This window comes from Neofelis nebulosa, chromosome 6 (genome assembly GCF_028018385.1).
Source record: "Neofelis nebulosa isolate mNeoNeb1 chromosome 6, mNeoNeb1.pri, whole genome shotgun sequence".
Lineage (NCBI taxonomy): Eukaryota > Metazoa > Chordata > Mammalia > Carnivora > Felidae > Neofelis > Neofelis nebulosa.
In genome coordinates this window covers 7,593,823-7,614,402 of record NC_080787.1, presented here as the reverse complement: position 1 = coordinate 7,614,402, position 20,580 = coordinate 7,593,823, and the positions used below count along the sequence as shown (strand labels likewise).

Genomic DNA, 20,580 nt, shown 5'->3' with positions numbered 1-20,580 from the left:
GTTGCTGCTGCCCCTCCCTGACAGCCACCAACTGGCTTCCTTGCCGTGGGCCCAAATGTCACACATGATTTTCAATGGTGCACGATTTATTTCGCAAGCTGCACAGAAGGACACCCATAATGTCAGCTACAATGGGGTTCCTCATTGTTTCATTACAAGTTTCCAGGGGTGCCTGGGTGACTCAGTTGGTTAAGTGTTCGACTTCAGCTCAGGTCAGGATCTTGCGGTTCATGAGATCGAGCCCCGCATCGGGCTCTGTGCTGACAGCTCGGAGCCTGGAGCCTGCTTTGGATTCTGTGTCTCCCTCTCTCTCTCTCTGCCCCCTCCTGCTTGCTCTCTCTCTCTCTCTCTCTCTCAAAAATAAACAAACATTTTAAAACATTAAAAAAAAAAAGTTTCCAGTAACCTTCTGATCTGATGGGAGAGGTCTAACTACAAATTTTATGCATACATTTCAGATAACATGGGGTGGATGTTCTCTGTTTAGACAAATGTGGGCCCCAAAGTAGCCGTTGGAACACTGAAAAGAAAAGCTTGCCAAGAGCTGAGCTCCTTCCCTGGCTGAAGAGGGAGCAGAGAGCAGAGAAGGCCAGCTCTGGGGCGTGAAACTCCTGCGTGGTTGGCCTTCCTTTACGATGCTTTTCCACATTCGCGTCTTAAGCAATGGGCATGAAGTGTTGACTACAGAATGCTCACAGGCTGGGTGATCAATAGCGTGAATCCACCTGCCTCCAGCTGGTACCCTGGAGCCTTAGTAAATCCTGTGGTCACTTCTGAGCATGGCCACAGGACTTCTGTCAGACACAGCCGCACAAGCGAAGGAGAGCGGATTACAAGGTACACTGGTAAGGTCCACGTGACCCTCACGAGAGAGTCTTCCTTCCATGCTCTAGATGAGGAAACAGAGGCTTCAGATATCAGGACCCTTTCCCCATGACCGAGCTGGAAAGAGATGGAGCCAGGACTCAAACCCAGAACTTCTGACTCAAGGGTTTTGCTCCCAGGCTCCATTGGCCAAAAACATCCCCAGACATCACTAAAGGTTCCGTGGGGGGACAGAATCGTCCCCGGTTGACAACCACCACGCTAGATGAAGAAAAGCATGAACACATCTGAAGCATGTGCTACGTGCCAGATGCTTTACTGATGTGGTCTAGGATTTGGCCTCCTTGCTCCCCTGTGAGGTAGGTATTATCGCTCGGGGCAAGGGAGGAGACGGCAGAACAGAGAGGCTGGATAGTAACTGGTTCGATTTAGAAGCAGCACAGCTGGGTTTGGAGGCAGGTCTGTCTGCTTTCCATGCTCATAGAAGCCAGAAATAGCAATTGAAAAAAGAGCCTGTACAGGCATCTTTGGGTGTTCTAGAATTGTTCCTTTTTATTTTATTTTTTTAAAGTAGGCTTCCTGCCCAGTGCAACACAGGGCTTGAACTCACGACCCTGAGATCAAGACCTGAGCTGAGATCAAGAGTCGGATGGGTAACCGATTGAGCCACCCACGCGCCCCCTACGATTGTTCATTTATTTATTTATTTTTTCTTTTTTTTCCAATATATGAAATTTATTGTCAAATTGGTTTCCATACAACACCCAGTGCTCATCCCAAAAGGTGCCCTCCTCACTACCCATCACCCACCCTCCACTCCCTCCCACCCCCCATCAACCCTTCATTTAATCACCATTCTTATTTTATATTTTTCCTAGTTCACAGAAAGGCTGAAGTCTGAATGGATATATGAGGCACGGATTTCCATTTTTCTCCCCAGGACTATTAAGTGTAGGATTCATAATTTCACTGTACATTTTCTTCAGTGCCATTTCAGAAACACATTCAAAGTTGGATATATTTTCACATGGAATGCCTGCTGGGCTCCCTCTGGTGTTGGCTAAGAGTACACTTGACTTTAAAAGGAGCTCACGTGTGACTACATTTCAAGTTAATGAGGAATACATTCCTCCTCCAGAGGCAGTTTCAAACATCCAGCTGGCTCTTCTTGACGACATTGTAAAATTGTTTTATTCGGATCTCACAAATATTCTATGAAGGGTCTAACATAACTTAAGTTTTATAGGGTTGGGAAACAACAAATCTGAATTTGCTGTTTCAATTAGTTTTTTTGAAGGACCCAAAGTGACATTTCACAAGATAGGACTCCGGCAAAACAGACATAGATCTACCTGTGTCTATCTGTATATATGGACGAATGAAAACATCCAGTCTCACCCTGATCAAAAGAAATGCAAATTAAAATAATGCGGTAGTGTTTTGCCTCACCAACTAAGTAAATCTTCACGTGAATAACACCAAATTCTGTGAGTGCCAAATAAAACGCATATTCTCACGCGTTGCTGATGCCTTTTTCAGGCAACCATCTGGAAGAATAATTGAATAACATGCAGAGAAAGCCATAAAGATCTTGCATGCATGCTCTCTGACCCACTCATCCTATATCTAGGAATGTTTAAGCAAATACTTCAGAAGGAGGAAAAAGCTCTTCGCCTGTGAATGTTCATTTCAGCACCGATTGTAATAATAAAATGTTGGGAGCAGCCTCGGTACTCAACAATGGAAGACGGTATATTTAAGTAAACTGTGGTAAATTATCCATTCCTGTACGGGAATGCTTAAGGTGGGCTTTAGAGCCAGAATGTCTGGGTTGAAATGCTGGCTCTGACACTAGCTCTGTGATCTTAAACAGGTTTATTCTTTTTTTAAAAAAATTTTTTAAATGTTTATTTATTTTAGAGAGAGAGAGAGACCGAAAGACTGAGCAGGGAAGGGGCAGAGAGAGGGGGAGACATAGAATCCAAGGCAGGCTCCAGGCTCTGAGTTGTCAGCACAGAGGCAGACGCGGGGATCGAACCCACGAACTGTGAGATCGTGACCTGAGCCGAAGTCAGACGCTCAACTGACTGAGCCACCCAGGCGCCCCCACGTTTATTCTTTTCCTCTGTGCCATGGGCATAATAATAGTACCTACCTATAGGATTACTGTGCAAATTAAACAATATCAAGTACGTAAATCACTTAGAACACTGTGTGCATGGTATGTGCTCAATAAAAGTCTTTCGATGAACTATTACGTACCTAGTGAAAACAATTAGAAAAGAAATCTAATGATACAATATTTTAAAAAATCATACTGAAATAGAAAATATTCTATATTCATAAAGGCCAGTGGAAAACATACAGAAATAAAAATAAATTTGTCAAAATGTTGAAGTCATGGGTGTCCTTCCCCCCTGAATGTTCTATATTGCTATTATCTTGTCACTAAAATACTAAATAATAAGCAGCTGGAATCCAGAACAAAAATCTATTTATAAATGCACTCAACCAGCCATTAATTGGTATCTTTTATGTTTCAGGCACTGTGACATGCTGAACAATTAAGACATGAAAAAAATTATAGCTGAGTAGAAGAGACAGGCATAAAAATTAAGCACTTCTACTGGAACATACTAAATGCTATCACTGGGATTCATTCAGGGTTCAACAAGGTCACCAAGGAGGAACATCCAAGTGGCCCCAGGATGGGGGACAAAGAAAGCTTCACAAATGATACAATGTGTGAGAATAATCTTGAGAGACTTATAGTAGCTAACTAAATGAAGAAGGGAAGGAAGATCCTTTCAGGGAGGGAACATAACTTAGAAAGACAAAAAGTGAATAAAAGCAAAATGCGTTCAAGGAGCCAAAGTAGACTGTTAAATAAGTGCGACGTGGGGGAGCGTGGTAGCAAAAGAGTCCGGTGAAGTCCAGGCAGGGCTACCTCTTCCAGCTAAGCTGTGGGATCTGAGCTCTGTCCTGAACACCTGGGGCGGGGGTGGGGGGGGTGGGGTGTGGGGAGGAGACAGTTGACAGATGTTGTTGGAGGAGGTCACAGAGAGGATGTGACTGCTGGTTGACCCTCAAACTGGACCCAGCAACTGGATGCTCCTTATCCACTCCCCTGTCCTTGGAATGCATGTCCCACCCACTGGGCCTGTACTGGGGGTCCCTTCAAGGACGCAGCCTTGAGGGAGCACCGTGTTGAGAAAATCTGGATGAGACACGTGACTGAACCCAGGTGTAGCCTCTAGTGAAACTCTTAAGATTCTGGTGGGAGGGTGTGCAGATCTACTTGTACTGCTGTTGCTCAAGACAAGCCTTGAGTACAAGTTCCTGTGCTTACTAAAGCTGCCCCCTACCAACCTAGAGGGGCCTGCCCCTGTCTTCAGTCTCTCCCTGCCCTCTGTGGACAGGGGCTAGTTTTTCATTTCACTCAGGGAACTCCCAAGGTTGTGAGCCGACAGCTGGTAGCCAACCGGGAGACCAAAGAAATGGGTCTTGGGGAAGAGGCATCTGAGGGGGAAACCCCAGGTTGGCCGCGAGGGGAGGGGTGGCCCCATGGGTCAGATGCCTGTGAACCGCCTCATGAATACGGGTGCCCCCTGAACATGCCAACCGGTCCAGCGCATTTGTGGGAGTAACAGCACACAGAGTATGGTGGCAAAGGAGGGAAACCAGTGGCTGCCACAGTGGGCGGGCCCCTCCTGGGAGAGTTTGATGGCCACCAATACCCAACGATAGGCCATAGCTCGACTCAGAAAGTTGGAAGAAGAGCCGAGGTTAGAGAAAGATGTGCAGTTGTCCAATGCTCTGCTGCCTGAGGGGCTGGCAGGCAAGGGGGAGAGCGGGATGGGAAGCTGGAGACCTTAGTGTACTCCAAGGAGGGCGTGAGCCACTGCAGATTGGGGTCGGGGCACTTACAAGCCTGGCTGGGATGCCAAGAGGTGGGATCCCTGGGGAAGTGAGGAGAGTGCAGAGGAGGATGTGTGGTGACTGACTGTGAAACCCAAGACGCACTGCCCTGTCTGACCCCAACACAAAGTGAAACAAAAGCACAGCAATAGCAACCCAGCCAGCGGGACAGCCCCCAGTTCAGGAAACAGTCATAACAGCAGAATATATTCCCACGGAGCTTTGTTTCTTTAAGGGGGGCTCCACGCCCAACATGGGGCTTGAACTCATGACCCTGACTGAGATCAAGAGTTACTTGTTCTGCCCCCTGAGCCAGCCAGGTGCCCTCTTCCCTCTTTTTTTTCCCACTGAGCTTATTGACATGGCCACTGAGTTCCAGCAGGAGGCCAGGGCAAGTGTCCCAGCATGGCTGGTGTGGCTAAGAGTCTTCGGGGGTGATGACATTCCCCTGACCGGGCAGAGGGCACAGAAGATGAGCCACACACCCTGCCCTCTGGCAGCGCCTGTGTGGAACTCAGGGGGTCAAAGTACTCAGTCCCGTGCACACTAGATTATTCCAGCCTGCAGGGAGGTTTGGCTCAATGAAGGGCATCTCCCTGGGCCCATGGGACCCTGGGACTCCGTAGAGGAGGGGCAGCAAATTCTCCAGGAGCTGGGAATGAGACAGGCCATTTATGCCCCTGTCTTTGAAGGGTCTGATCTGGCCACACTCACTCCAAGAACGACAGCCAAGATTCTCCACTCTGTCCTTGGCACCTGGTACAGGATGTGGACATCTGTGCTGAGCTCAGTCAGGGGACAAGACATTCATTATGCTGGGCAGTGCATTGCTGATCTGGGAGAAATGGACAGAGCCTGGGAAAGGGGTATTGGCTGTGGGAAAGCCCTGAGATGGAGGCGGAGCTTGAGAAGCCAAAAGGCCATTCCACTTAGCCATGAAGAATCTGGTGAAAGTAACCAGGAAGCAAATGTGGCTTGACTCCATTACTGCCAGAGCTCACCCCAAAAAGACAAACGGGGAACCCAATATTGTGTTGGTCAGCCTTCCAGAAGCCTTAAAACCTGAACGGCAACTCAGACCTGCCCCGTCTGCCCCTACCACCCCTAGCGCCTGGCCTGCTCCAACCCACAGAGGCCTTAGGCATACAGTCCTATTCAGGGTGAGTGCCTCCCGTGCCCTGGGTTTAGGATGCAGACCAAGTCGTCTCCAGGTCGGGCCCACTGGGGGCAATCAGAGTTCCCATGTTGAGATCACCATTCACTGGCCCCCAGAAATAAACCAAGAGTGACGCCTCTGGTGGGTTCTCCGATATTCTGAAGGCCTTAGAAGTTTCCTGGCTCCTCAGTGCCGCTGACGGTTATAGAGGGCAGACAGTTATGCTCAGGAGGGTCCTTTTGCCACTGAGAAGTGGGCATCCTCCCTCACAAGAATACCAGGTTTTCATCTCTCCAATACTAGAGGACAGATTGGGGATTGATAATCTACGAGGTCAACCTGAAAACCTCCATCTTTGAATTCTCCCTCTGGGTTAATCAAACCGGTGCTGAATGGAGATGACACCAGGAACCTTCGAGCCGCCACCCTCATGAAGAGGGTCCAGCTGTCAAACGATATAAATTGCCTGGGATGAGGGCTAAGGGAATCGGAGACACTGAGAACTGCATCGAATGGCTATTGTATGCCCTGCCCATAGCACTTTCAACAGCCCAGGAGAGCCAGTAAAAAAGCCAAATGGCTCATGGTGGATGATGGGGGCTACCGAGAATTGAACAAGGTGGTGCCCCCTGATCCGTGCGGCTGTGCCCAACATGGCCGCCATCTTAGGTACCTTGGCCATGGTCCTAGCAGTGTACCATGCTGAGCTGGACTGAGCAAATGTCTTTTTCAGGATATCCGTGGGCACTGAGTCACCAGCTGAAGTCCCCCTTCATGTGGGAGGGGCAACATGGACCTTTCAAGTGCTTCCCCAAGGCTACCTGCACAGCCCCACCATAAGTCATGGGACAGTAGCCCAAACCTACTCTCTGTTCTCTTTCCCCACATCCATAAGACAGGCCCATTGCATTGAAGACACACATGAAGACTTATTCTACTGCAGGACACCCCGCAGGCTTTGTTGGAGCATCTGTAAGGGAAAGGATGGGCGGTGAACTCACAGAAAATTCAAGGCCCAGGCATCGCTGTGCAGTTTCTGGGAGTCACATGGTAAGGTAAGCACATCGGGAAGCACAGTGTCCCAGGAGCTGTGACTGATAAGGTGCAAACCTATCTGACACCTAAGAAGGTAAAAGTGGGGCAAGCTTTTGTAGGGATTTGGGGGTTTGGGAGGACTTGTTGTCCCCACCTGGCACAGTGCCTCTGTCCCCAGTGAAGCTAGTGAATGCTACTGAAGCTTACTAAAGCCGTGGCAGCTCCCAAGCAGGGTTACCACTGGCATTAGCTGTGTCTGTGACTCCAGAAGGTACCGGTCAGTCACTCTGGCAGAAACAACAGGAGAACCCTTAGAATTTTGTTCTCAACTCTGGAAGGAGACAGAAAAAAGCCACCCGACAAGAAATGATGCCTCGCCTCACTATCTAAAAACAGAAATTTGTCCAGGCTAATAATTCTAACAGCAAAGTATTACCTTCACTTGCTCAGGTGACGGAGACTGCAACTATACTTCTGACCACACGGCCATCAGAGCAGTTACGACACCATGTCAGAAAAAACTGGAAAGTACAGACAGACCTCCTGAGGTGTCCACTCAGGATGCACTGTTTTTCCAAGATCATTCTCCCTCTCTAACGTTGATGAACAGTGAGTGGACCTGTGACTCAAAGTGGGCCCGACCCATTCCTCTGGGAATGTGGACCTCGGGGAGGAAGCTGGTCTCTCTCCAGGAAGCTGAGGCTGAAATCTGCAAAACCCAACAGATGTATCGGGGCCCTCTTCAGAGTGCTCTTGATCCAGGCCCCACGTGACAGTCTTCTGCATTCTGAGCGGTTGATGCGACTGAATACCATCCAATCAGAGTTGACCTGAAGTATCTCATTTACATGCATTTGCCTCTTGCTTTTACTCCAGTCAGAAATTGGGTTTACCAGACACCTCATTGGAATACGTGGCATTTTAATAAGCCCCAGGGCTTCACAACCTGCTACTCTCTATTCCTCAAGTAGTGGGAGGCTGCATCTTCTAGCTCTGAATCTTTCTCTTCTATCATATCCAAGAAAGGGCCCAAGAAACCACCATCAACACCAAAAGAAAAGGCAGGAAATACCAGAAGCTGTTCCAGACAGCCCTATTACACTTAAGGTCTACAAGGTAGATGGTCAAGCAGCTTCACCCAACACTGGCACCTCTATGGAAGCCCTGTGAATGAAGAACTTGTTTGTTAGTGACTTTAGAGCACAGCACTGGTGAGCCCACTCACCTGGCTGTTACCATGGGCTCTTGACAATCGTCTACAGGCACCCCCAGAGGCTACTGCCTGCTGATGCCTGGGGAGCTGGCCGAGCACACTGTGCGTCCTGTCACCAAGTACACCAGCTACAAGTGAGACAAGCGAGTTTTTTAGGAGGACATTAGCATCCCAAACCAGAGACTCTGTTCAGAGCCAGGTATAATATCATGTGAAGGGCTATATTTCATCTGTTGGTTTTTGGATTTAGAGCTCTTCCCTGGTGTTTTAGTAACTTTGAGTTTATTTTGTTTTGTTCTTTTCAATAAGCTTTCTAACTTGGGAATCATTTTAGATTTACAGAAAAGTTGTAAAGACAAGAGTTCCCGTACACACCTCTCCCAGTTTCTCCTAGCGTCCATATTTATGCCCTTGTCACAAGTAAGGAACTAACACTGGTACATCGCAGCGAATTGAACTCTAAACCTTGTTTGGATTTCAACAGGTTTTACCTATTGTTTTTTTTTCTCCTGTTCCAAAATCCGACCCCAAACATATGACATTAGTGGTAATGTCTCCTTAGCCACCTCTGGGCTGTGACAGTTTGTTGGAATTCTCTTGGTTTTGATGACTTTAATAATTTTGAGGATTCATAGTCAGATATTTTGGAGAATGTTCTTGAACTTGGATCTGTCTGATATTTTCCTCACGGTTAGATTGGGATTGTGGGATTGTCGGGAGGAAGACCAAAGAAGTGAAATTCACTTCTTTTAACATATTAAAGGCGCATGCTATTGACATGGCTAATCACTGATGATGTGGACATTGATCATCTGGCTCAGGAAGCGTCTGCTAGATTTCTCCACTGTGAAGTCACTTCCTTTCTTTCCTGCCTTTCCATACTCTGCACTTCCAGAAGGCTGGGGAATTAAGCTCCGTTTGATATCTATAGAAGTTATTAAGTATTTTTCTGTTTAGGAGATTTTTTCACATACCCTCATTTAGACAATCATTTATTTATACCATTATTCTTCCCCGATTTTATAATCTCACATTAAAAAAAAGTAATTGCTATGGTTTGGTTTTATTTTTTTGTTATTTTTTAAAATTTGAATTCAAGTTAGTTAACGTATAGTGCAGCATTGGTTTCAGGAACAGAATTTAGTGATTCATCACTTTCATATAACACCCAGTGCTCATCCTAACAGGTGACTTCAATGCCCATCGCCCACATAGCCCAGCCCCCACCCAACACCTCTCCCAACAGGCCTCTCCCTCAGACCGTGCTGCCTGCTCCCGGGGATTCCTCGCCACACTGTCACTGGGCACTGAGCCCCGAGACTTCAGATGCTGTGCTCCACTGATCATAAAAAGCTGGCGGTGTTGAAACCCTATCCTTTTCCCACCGGTGGTTTGGGGGAACAGATCTCTTGTGCAGTCCCTGCGAGTATTTTCACTCTTTTTTCTCTCCAGCTACTTTGGGGGGAGTGGTTTTCTTTCAAGATCCTGATGCACTGCCCTCTCCTCTGCCCTCTCCCTTGCCCTCCTTTTTCGCTCTGTCCAGTCTCTGCAAAAAAGGCTCCCTGCCCTCCACGGCACCTTGGCTTTTCTTTCCCCCAGTTCACCTCTCTGCACTGCGTACCTGCCTCTCTCGCTCTCAGATTCTGCAGATTGTAGTGTTAATGCCCAGATCAATCCTCTAGGTGTTCAAAATGGTTTGATGTTGATCTAGCTGTGCTCCAGGGACAGAACAAGCTCAGGGTCCCCTTACTACTATGCTATCTTAACTCCCCCTAACTGCTATGTTCTAAACATCATCTCATTTTGTTCAATGTACCTGTGCGATTTTTCAGTCTTTAAAATCTTTGTACCCTCCCCAATTGCACGTATTGATATTTTTGTACACAAATTCGACAGGATTCTTTCATAATCTGATTTTCCCTAATCAATATATTATGTACTTTATTCTCATTTTTCAACTTCTTAGAGTTTATACCTTCCTTCATAACTGCTTCTATACATATCTTATGTGTTGATCTCAAGTGTCTAGAAATGGCTTTTTATTTTTAAGAAAACCAATGAAAACTTTTTTCTTTTAGATAAGGTAGACTACTCAATATTTTGTAATTTGTATTTTGTAACTCTGCATTTGAGTCTAACTAAACGTTCATTTGCTTTCCAATTTCTGTTAGTGTTCACAAATCAACCAAAATTTTGTTTTTGTAGTTAAAATTTTGAAGAGCTTGATGAAAAATTTTTAGTAATTTCAAAGTTGATAGACCTTGTCACATTTTCTTCTTATGAGACTGACAGTCATCTCTCCATCACCCAGGGTACACCAAAGCTTTGTTTCAAGATCTACGCTGTTCTACATTTTAAGGAATGATTTTAGGTTGTTTTTTTGTTTGTTTGTTTTTTAATGTTTACTTTTGAGAGAGTGAAAGCAGGGGAGGGGCAGAGAGAGGCGGACAGAGGATCCCAAGCGGGCTCTGCACTGACAGGCTGACAGCAGGAAGTCTGATGTGAAACTTGAACTAATGAACCTCGAAATCATGACCTGAGCCGAAGTCAGATGGTCAACTGCCTGAGCCACACAGGTGCCCCTAAAATGTTTTTTTTTTTTTTTAATATTTGAGAGAGAACAGGAACGTGTGCATGCAAGCAGGGGAGGGGCAGAGGAAAAGAGAATCCCAAGCAGGCACCAAGCTGTCCCCACAGAGCCCAAGGCGGGGCTTGATCATGGGAGGTCATGATCTAAGCCCAAAGGAAGAGCCAGACTCATAGTGGACTGAGCCGCCCAGGTGCCCCTCTAGGGCTTTTTAGTAGGCATGTGTGAAGCCGCGGATATCAAATGCTCGAATGCCCCTTCACCAAACTTGAAGGTTAACATAACTTTTGCTCCAATATAAAGATTTCAAGATACTGAATATTAAAGACGTGCTGCCGGATTGCCACGTGGGAGCTGCAAGCTTACACCTCCTGCTTGTTCTTCCCCAACCACTTAAGAGTCCTTAACTCACTGTATTAGCATGAAACCCGCTTGTTTACATGAACACAGAAACCTAGTGGTGGTTATAATGCTTAACTAATTGGGAGTCAGCCCCTCCTCCCACGGACTCCAAGATGTGGGGACTCTCAACTCAGGTCAGCTTCCTGGGAAAGCTTCCGCTAAAACTCTCAAAGAACCGGTTCACAGAACCGAAAGACAGGTCTCAAAAGCCATAACCTTACTAAGACTCACCGTATAGGGATATAGGTACACGGCCGCCTATTCCTGGAGAAGCGCAGTTCTAACCTTTTCCATTTCATGCACAGCCTTCATCGACCATCTGAGTGGCTCTGAAAAGAGCCTTTGGTTTTTTTCTGCAAACGGTTCAGGTCACACTCGCCAGGGCTCACGGCTTGGAAATTATTTGTTCTGGACTTTGTGGCGGTGGCTCTCGGTCTTCTTGGGCAGCAGCACGGCCTGGATGTTGGGCAGGACGCCGCCCTGCGCGATGGTGACGCGGCCCAGCAGCTTGTTGAGCTCCTCGTCGTTGCGGATGGCCAGCTGCAGGTGGCGCGGGATGATGCGCGTCTTCTTGTTGTCGCGGGCCGCGTTGCCCGCCAGCTCCAGGATCTCGGCCGTCAGGTACTCCAGCACGGCCGCCAGGTACACCGGCGCGCCGGCCCCGACCCGCTCCGAGTAGTTGCCCTTGCGGAGCAGGCGGTGCACGCGCCCCACCGGGAACTGCAGCCCGGCCTTAAAAGACCTGGACTTGGCCTTGGCGCGAGCCTTGCCGCCCTGCTTCCCGCGCCCAGACATAGCTAGTCGGAGGAATGGCAGAAAAGCTGTTGTTGAAGAGACCGCTACTGAGCCTATTTATACCCTGCCGGGAGGTTGTGATTTGCTATCTGATTGGCTGATGGTCATCTATCCAATCGGAAGCCTCGCCAGAATCACCTCATTTACATTCACGCCACCACCCGATATCCAATCAGATGGTGTCTGCTCCGTACGTCATGTCAGCACTGTGCCTATAAATACCAGTCGGCCCAGCCCGGAACCTGTTGGTTTACTTGACGTGGGTTTGGAGCCGTTAGAGCTGTAACTGTAGAGCTGTAGCGCTAGAAAGCTGTACACCCGCCATGCCGGAGCTGACTTCCAAGGGCACAACCATTTCCAAGAAAGGCTTCAAGAAAGCTGTAACCAAAGTCCAAAAGAAGGAAGGCAAGAAGCGCAAGCGATGCCGCAAGGAGAGCTATTCCATTTACATCTACAAGGTGCTGAAGCAGGTGCACCCCGACACCGGCATCTCGTCCAAGGCCATGAGCATCATGAACTCCTTCGTCACTGATATCTTCGAGCGCATCGCGGGCGAGGCGTCGCGCCTGGCGCATTACAACAAGCGCTCGACCATCACGTCCCGGGAGATCCAGACGGCCGTGCGCCTGCTGCTGCCCGGGGAGCTGGCCAAGCACGCCGTGTCCGAGGGCACCAAGGCCGTCACCAAGTACACCAGCTCCAAGTAGACTCGCCAAGTAAGCGCCCTCTTACTCAACCCCAAAGGCTCTTTTCAGAGCCGCTAATCTCCTCTGAATTAGGGGTGTGCACTCCGCCTCGATTGAGCAGTTAGATACTAAACAACCCACTCGAAAACTAACTTAACTGAATCGCTTCCCTTTTTACCTTGTTTTTCTATACGTTATCACTTGTTCTGTTGTAGAGTTGATCATTAAATGGTGTTTGTGTCCTGGCTCCTCTGGCCTCTCTCAGAGGAGGCCAAGTATTAAAGTTGAATTTAACAACCTTAAAAAGAAAGGGCCAAATGACTTCCAGTAAACCTGTGGTCTGGCTCAAATCCTCAACTTATATCATTTTTATGATTTAAATTCATGTTTTTAAATATATAAATAGCATATAGGTATATATTTCTTTGCATGACATAAACTTTAGTACCACTTGACAAAAAAATCAACACGCAGGAAAATCCTATAAAATAAAGCGTCCCACACCTATGTGCACAGTGAAACTGCCTCGGTAGAGACCCTTGCATGCCTTAGTGGGGGGTCCTCAAGGAACAGACATGGAACATCTGTGCCCACGAAGTGAGGAGCAACAGTGTGTCTCATCAGGGATCCCAGTCGCCCCAGTAAGACTGGGAAACCGCAGACAGCACATAGCTCCCACATCCCCTGTCAACTGTGTGACCACTCTACAGGCTACCCTGCTTTACCCAAAGTCCCTCAGGATTATGTGGGCAAAAGGAAAGTAAGAATGTTAATAAACGCAGCTCTTTTCAGACCAAACCTGACTCAGCTTTCACCTCAGATTATGTTTTGGCAGCAAATAACAGGAAGCACCCAATGAACAAGTTGACGTAATGATGTCGCTGATCACAATGCCCAAAGGCACAGAAATTTCAGGAGTGGGATGATCAGAGCGCTGGCTCTGTCGCCCTGATCACCTCAGCTGTTTACACCCTGACTCAATCCTCATGCTGGTTCCGGGTCCAAGTGTTCATGCAGATGGGACGAAGTAAAGGCTAGAAGAGACACTCTATTTTACTGGGTCTCTGAGAGTAAGAAACACCTTCCCTGAGAACTTCATTGTCCCTTTTGTTTTTTTTAAGTTCATTTATTTTGAGAGAGAGAGGGAGGGAGACTGTGAGTGGGGGAGGGGCAGAGAAAGAGGGAAAGAGAGGGAATCCCAAGCAGGCTCCGTCCGCACTGTCAGCGCAGAGCCCAGAGTGGACCTTGAATCCATGAACTGTGAGATCGTGACCCGAGCCACAATCGAGAGTCAGATGCTTAGCCAACTGAGTGACCCAGGTATCCATATTTGTGATTTCTTTACCTTTTGCATTTATTATAATTTTACTGTAATGAAAAATTTAAAACCAGTTCCATTTTTCTTTTTCCCAATTATTTTCTTCTAGGCTTTCCATCATTTACCACTTCGCCTTCCACAGATTCATTTTATTGTGATTTCTCCTAGCTTCTTTAGGGGAGTGCTTCCTTCACAAAGACACTTCTCACAGTGCGTGGTTTTGATAGAAATGAATTTCAGTTTCCACAGTTCGCAACTTGATCTTAGCCAAAAGGCCGAGAAGCGATCAGTTTCCACAGTTCAGTTAAACACCACCAACTGCCCGACAACACAGTTCACATTTCAATAGTGAGTCACTGTCTAAATGACAAACTTCATTGCTGGATCTTCAGTTCACAAGTCACTGTACAAATAACAGATGTGCATTGTGATCTATCATGTGACTTATCCTGTCACTTATTGTAAAATGTGTTGTCCCTGGACAGTGCACATGTTACCCTGTCTGTGTACAAATAGAAAGCATGTATTTTTAGTTGCCGCTTTGTCTCCCAGTGATCATTGTGCCCGACAAAAAGTGATAATCAAAAGAGAGTTAGCCACCAAGATGAAAGTATAACAAAAAAATGGAAAGTAATAACCCTACCAGTGGAATTTGAGTGGAATATAAATGGCATTCTAGAAGAAAGAGCCGGCAGTAGGGCGGCTGGCGCCCTCACAATGGAGACTAGCAGAGGAACTCGGGGACGGCGAACTTGAGGACCTAAATTAGAAAGTGTTTGTGTCGAAAAGGATGAAGCCGTTCCAGAGAAAGTGACTGGCAAAACACTTCGTACGACAGGGATTCTCAAAGGGATTTCACAACATTGAAAATACAAAGAATAACATGTTGGAAGTTGATCCGGATTTAGAAAGAGACATGACGATTCAGCAAGGCACAGAAAAGACGCTCACTCTGTATCCTAAGTTACAGGACCAGAAAGCGGCGACCACTGTTCAACTTCTTTCAGTAAGTTTTTAGAAAAGAAATGACACTTTCTCATTGTTTTCATATTGTATTTTATTTTTTAAAATATTCTTTTTTTTTAATGTTTATCTTTGAGACAGAGAGAGAGTATGAATGGGGGAAGGGCAGTGACAGAGGGAGACAGAGCATCCCAAGCAAGCTCTGTGCTGTCGCAGAGCCCGATGCGGGCCTCGATCTCCCGAGTTGAGAGATCATGACCTGAACCGAAACCAAGAATTTCCAAGGAAACCAGGTGTTCCTTAATATTTTAAATTACAACTTCCTAAATATTTTTTTCACTTCCTTCCATAATTATAATAGAGAGTTAAGGGAGTTTTTAAATGTCTAGATAAAAATGTTCAAATATTATGGAAAAATCATGATTTTCCCCATTTCTTAAGATCGCCTTGTGTTGTCATTTTTAAGATTTCATACCACCTGAAGAACTGCCTGTATTTATGCTTTTTATTAATACAAGCATTGAAACTATCTTTTTTTCCTCTGAGCTATGGTTTACCTTATTCCCACAGGTGCTGGAAATATTCTGAATTTTCATTAACATGTGAGAGTGGCTGAGACATACACGTCATTTCTTCATTCTCCACCAGGAACTTGCAAACTGTTGTTATTAGCAAAGCAAAGCAGCTGGCCAAATGGTCTCTCCTTAGATCAGACTTGCAGACCAAAAGCAGGCCAAGAACCCAGCTTTAGGGAACTCAGTGGCACAGAGGAGGCTGGAATGGGTTTGTGACCTCTGAAGAGCAGCCATTTCAGACAGATAAGAGGAAAGCTTTAGTCTAAGACAATCCATGTGAAAGCAGAAAAAAAAATGGGTTTTTGTTGTTGTTTCAAAATGGATTTTAAAACGTGTGTTCTAAGAAAGGTGCTGTCTGCCTGTCGACGTCATCTCAATCCCTGAGTAACAGATTGGCAAGACAGAATTTTCTGAGGATGGGGCCGCCACTGAGCCGGGCTCTGCCTTCGATACAGGAGGGTTTGGTGTGGGACCTGGGGCAAGAGGATCCCTGACGTGTCCCCCCACTACCCCTACCCACCTCCCCCTGCACCTCTAGCTGTGGCCTGAAAGGATTCCCTGTCGGGATCTGCCCTGGAAGGGGGGGAGAACTCCCTGTCTCTAATTCTAGGCTGTAGTGCTGGTTGGTTACAGAGCAGAGAGCACAATGAGTGCCCGTAAGGGGAGGCCTGGGAAAAGGGCAGAGCACCTCGGTCCCCGGAGAAGCCCGGATGCTGTCCTTACCCTAAAGCCATCATAATGCCTCCCAGCCTGAACAGGAGAAAAACCTCCGTTGGTGCCACTCTCAAAGGAGAAACTTCCAGGGCACCGGGGCGGCTCCGTCAGTGAAGCATCTGACTCTTGAATTCAGATCAGGTCGTGATCTCACACTTCATGAGTTCGAGCCCCACATTGGGCTCTGTGCTAAAAGCACGGGGCCTGCTTGCGATTCTCTCTTTCCCTCTCTATTCCTCCCCCACTTGTGCTCCCTCTCTCTCTTGCAAAATAAATAATAAAAAAAAAAAAGGAGAAACTTGCCAGCCTTTTCCCAGACGGGACCTTGAGGGTATGCAGGGCCAGGGAAAGCCTCCCAGGGAGCGGGGCCAGTGTGAGCCAGACCAGCTGATGTCCTCACCCCAGCAGGCACCACCGCTCTCCCTCTAGTGGAGGGCCAGTCAGACCAAGTGGCTGCATTTTATTATTATTCTTTAGTTTTCCGAAAGGGTTTTAAAATTGTTTCCCTTTTCTCTATTCTGCAAACATTTGCTCAGTGAATGAAGGTGTGTGTGTCAGAGAACCAGACAGAACCTTACTCTGTGTTTCCCTTCTAGTACAGCGAGGTAGACAGAACATGCACGTTCTCAGTCAGTCGTGAATGAGGGAGATATAAATGCCCATAGAAGGCTTTGCGTGGTCTATAATTTAGTCTAAACTACTTTAGTCCAGCTTTTTAAAAAAAAGTTTATTTATTTTGAGAGAGAGAGAGAGCGCGCAGAGGAGGGGCAGAGAGAGCGAGGGAGAGAGAATCCCAAGCAGGCTCCATGCTGTCAGTACAGAGCCCGACCGATGCAGGGCTGGATCTCATGAATTGTGAGATCACGACCTGAGCCCAAATTAAGCCAGATGCTTAAATCAACCGACAGCCACGCGGGCACCCCTAAAAATACTTCAGTCCAGCTTTTTCTCAGGTGACCCAGAAGACAGTACACATCCAGGCTGAGCATGCCTACTCAAAGCTGCTGGCCATCTTTCAAAATAACAAGGTCCCGCTTGGAGAAACTGGCCAGGAGAAGCTCCATAAGGACATCAGGCTGGGCTTCCAGATGTCCCGGAGAGCCACTGAGCCCGCCTACATCGACAAGAACGTGTCCCTGCACCTGTCCCCCTGCCCAGGGATGGCCGGATCAGCGACATTGTCACGTAGGCAGACGGGCCAGTCCGGGTCCACGCTGAAGGTCAACACGCTCAAGGTCACCAGGCCCGCTGGCACCAAGAGCCAGTTCCAGAGGTTCTGAGACCCGATGCCTGCCCACTCCCCTAGACAAAAGAGAGTCATTTGCCCAGCCATCAGTCAGTCACGTCAGCCCAGGTAGCGTGATGCAAATTTTGAGCGAACCCACGTTAAGCCAAACCTTTGGGGCGGCTTGTTAATTTGTGATGTGTGATGGGTTCAGCCGCGTCCCGTAAAAGGACGTGTCCCGGTCCCGATTCCCGGTACCTTGTTTGTAAATGGGCTATAATTAAGATGTAATTAAAAGAATCACAAGAGGAGATCATCCTGGATTTAAGGTATCCTAACAAGAGACAGGCGAGGGACCTCACAGACACAGAGATGCAGGACGGGGGGCCACGGGAAACCTGAGGCGGCCAGAGACCGGAGCGAGGCGGCTGCAAGCCAAGGACACCCAAGATTGCCGGCCGCCACCAGCAGCCCGGGGAGAGACATGGGACACATCCTCCCTCAGAGCCTCCACAGAGAGCCAGCCCTGCCGGCCGTCTGATTTTGGACTTCTGGCTTTCAAAACAGTGAAAGAACAGATTTGTTGTTTTAAGCCACCCAGTTTGTGGTAACTTGTTGCAGCTGCCCTGGGGAAACCCGACAAACGGAGTTTCCTGATTTGGACTCGCCCTCCAGGAAAAGTTAGCTCTCATCTGACCCCCGATGTTCTTCAGCTCTTCGTCTCCAATCACGTTCCGGGGCGGACGGCACAAGTAATGGGAGAAATTCTGTTTCATTGATAAAAACGACGATGACGATGATGACGTGTGCTTCTGGAGTGCCTGGGTGGCTCAGTCAGTTAAGCGTCCGATTCTTGGTTTCGGCTCAGGTCGCGATCTCATGGTTTGGGGTTCAAGCCCTGCACTGGGTTCTGTGCTGGCAGCACAGAGCCTGCTTGGGATTCTGTCTCCCTCTCTCTCTGCCCCTCCCCCGCTTGCTCTCTACCCCTCTCTCTCTCAAAAATAAATAAGACAGGAGCTCCTGGGTGGCTCAGTCGGTTAAGCGTCTGACTTCGGCTCAGGTCATGACCTCACAGTTCATGAGTTTGAGCCCCGCATCGGGCTCTGTGCTGATGGCTCAGAGCCTGGAGCCTGCTTCCCGTTCTGTGTCTCCCTCTCTCTCTGCCCCTCCCCTGCTTGTGCTCTCTCTCTCTCAAAAAGAAACATTAACAAAGATTAAAAATAAATAAAATAAACATTAAAAAAAAGATGTATGTTTCTGGCAGACACATGTGCACGAACAGAATGGGGTACCTTAGTAACCCCAGTATCCTGTCACCAGAGAATCGGCATCCTTGAGGAAGGAATCTGTCTAACACTAAGGAAGATTCAGTCATCTGATCCCAAGTGGAATATGAGGGGAATTCTGCCATCTGATTTTTATGTCATCTGTCTCCTTTATGTGTAAGATGTTTGCTGGAACCCTTAAACAGGGGTTCTTAGTTTATTGCACTATGGATTTCCTTTGAAGTCTAATTGATCCTATATACATCTTCTTAGAAGAAATACCTAAGTACATATTTAACAACAAAAAAAAATAGTGCCAGATTGAAATAGTTTTCAAAATATTTTTAAAATGTTTGATACAGTGGTATTTGTGCTTCTTCATTCGCACTTCAAATAGCAAAATAACAATTACAGCATTTTGAGGTTCTCATGAGCATAAACAATGTCCTGAGAAATCTGTAACCGCGATTAAGTGCTGTGACTCCAGCTGTGAATTCCTTGTCAACGAAGCCACCAGTACGGCTAATCTGACTGCTCCGACTGCTCTTCGGTATTCATAATTGAAAGGAATGCTACATTTCAGGTAATGGTTAGTGAAAACGAAAAGTTTTCTCCTCTAAGACTACTTTGTCACTTGAGCAGAGAGTGGGTTTTAGGGAGACAAGATTAAGAGCACTGAGACTAGGGAGGGACAGTAATCCATGTGTGCCCTAGATGACGGGGTCTGGACAAACACGGTGGCGGTGGAGAGGGTGGAAAGTAATCACACGACAGAAACATACAAGAAGTAAAATCCACGAGGCTTGCAGATAGATTGAAGCAGAGGCTGAACAAAGGAACTAACCAGGAAAAATACCACATTTCTGGCTTGAACAACCGTGTGAATGGGGCGGCCCCATGGGTGCAACGAACCACGGAGATTGAAAACGCTCTGTCAGGGGACATTGCGAATCCTCGCGGGGAGAATTCAGAGGTGGCTGTGTGATAGCAGAGAAGTGATGCTGAGGAGTAAGCAGCTGAAGTTACTGGTTAGAATTCATGGAGAGCGTGGGACCGCAGAGATTGATTTGTGCGTCTGCCATAGGTGTTTAGAGCGAGGGGTACGGTTTAGGCTGCCTGGAGAGAGAGTTTAGTCTAGTGTCTACTAGCCACATGTAATTGAGCGCTTGAAATGTTGCAGGCCTGAACTAAGACATGTCGTAAGAGCAAAATGCACATGGGATTTCAAAACCCTAATTTTTTAATATGCAAATTATAATTTTTTTCTCTTTATTACATGTTGAAATTATACCCTTATTTTGAGATGGGGGGCAAGTGAGTGAGAAGCAGAGAGAGAGAAAGAGAGAGAGAGAGAGAGAGAGAGAGAAGCAGGGCTCACCCAAAGCGGGGCTTGATGTCACCCGATGTGGGACTCAAACTCGCGAACCGTAAGATCATGACCTGAGCCAAAGTCAGATGCTTAACCGACTGAGTCACTGAAATTATAATATTTTTGGTATATTAAACAAAATGTTTGACTAAAATTACTTTCACCTGTTTCTTTTTTGTACCTTGAATGCGGCTACTGGAAAGTTTAAAGCGACATATGTGGCCAGTATTTGTGGCTTGCATTATATTTCTACTGGACATTTTTGAAATTAACAACATAGGCTCTGCTAAAGACACTGGTAAGAGAATGAGAAGACAGACCACAGATGGAGAAAATATTTGAAAATCATGTATCTTCTAAAGGGCTTGTATCCAGAACATATTTTTCAAAACGCCTGAAACTCAAGAGTAAAGTAAACCCAATTAAAGAACAGGCAAAAGATTTGGACAGACAGTGCCCCAAAAAGATATACAGATGTCAGACAAGCATATCACAAGATCCTCAACATAACTGTCATTAGGGAAATACAAATTA

General features: G+C 47.0%; 2 protein-coding genes across 2 annotated transcripts; one reads left to right on the top strand and one right to left on the bottom strand.

Moving 5' to 3' along the window:
• Positions 1–11,456: 11,456 nt before the first annotated feature.
• LOC131513666 (histone H2A type 1-H-like) lies at positions 11,457–11,942 on the bottom strand. Its single transcript, XM_058732813.1, has one exon. The coding sequence runs from the start codon at positions 11,929–11,931 to the stop codon at positions 11,536–11,538; it is 396 nt and encodes a 131-aa protein (XP_058588796.1). The 5' UTR covers positions 11,932–11,942; the 3' UTR covers positions 11,457–11,535.
• A 246-nt stretch (positions 11,943–12,188) lies between these two features.
• On the top strand, positions 12,189–12,693 carry LOC131513667 (histone H2B type 1-A). The gene has a single exon (XM_058732814.1). It carries the CDS (start codon positions 12,255–12,257, stop codon positions 12,636–12,638), a length of 384 nt encoding a protein of 127 aa, XP_058588797.1. The 5' UTR covers positions 12,189–12,254; the 3' UTR covers positions 12,639–12,693.
• Positions 12,694–20,580: the final 7,887 nt, after the last annotated feature.

Coding starts and splice junctions, on each gene's coding strand:
- LOC131513666 (XM_058732813.1), bottom strand. CDS start 11,931: ATGTCTGGGCGCGGGAAGCAGGGCGGCAAGGCTCGCGCCAAGGCCAAG.
- LOC131513667 (XM_058732814.1), top strand. CDS start 12,255: ATGCCGGAGCTGACTTCCAAGGGCACAACCATTTCCAAGAAAGGCTTC.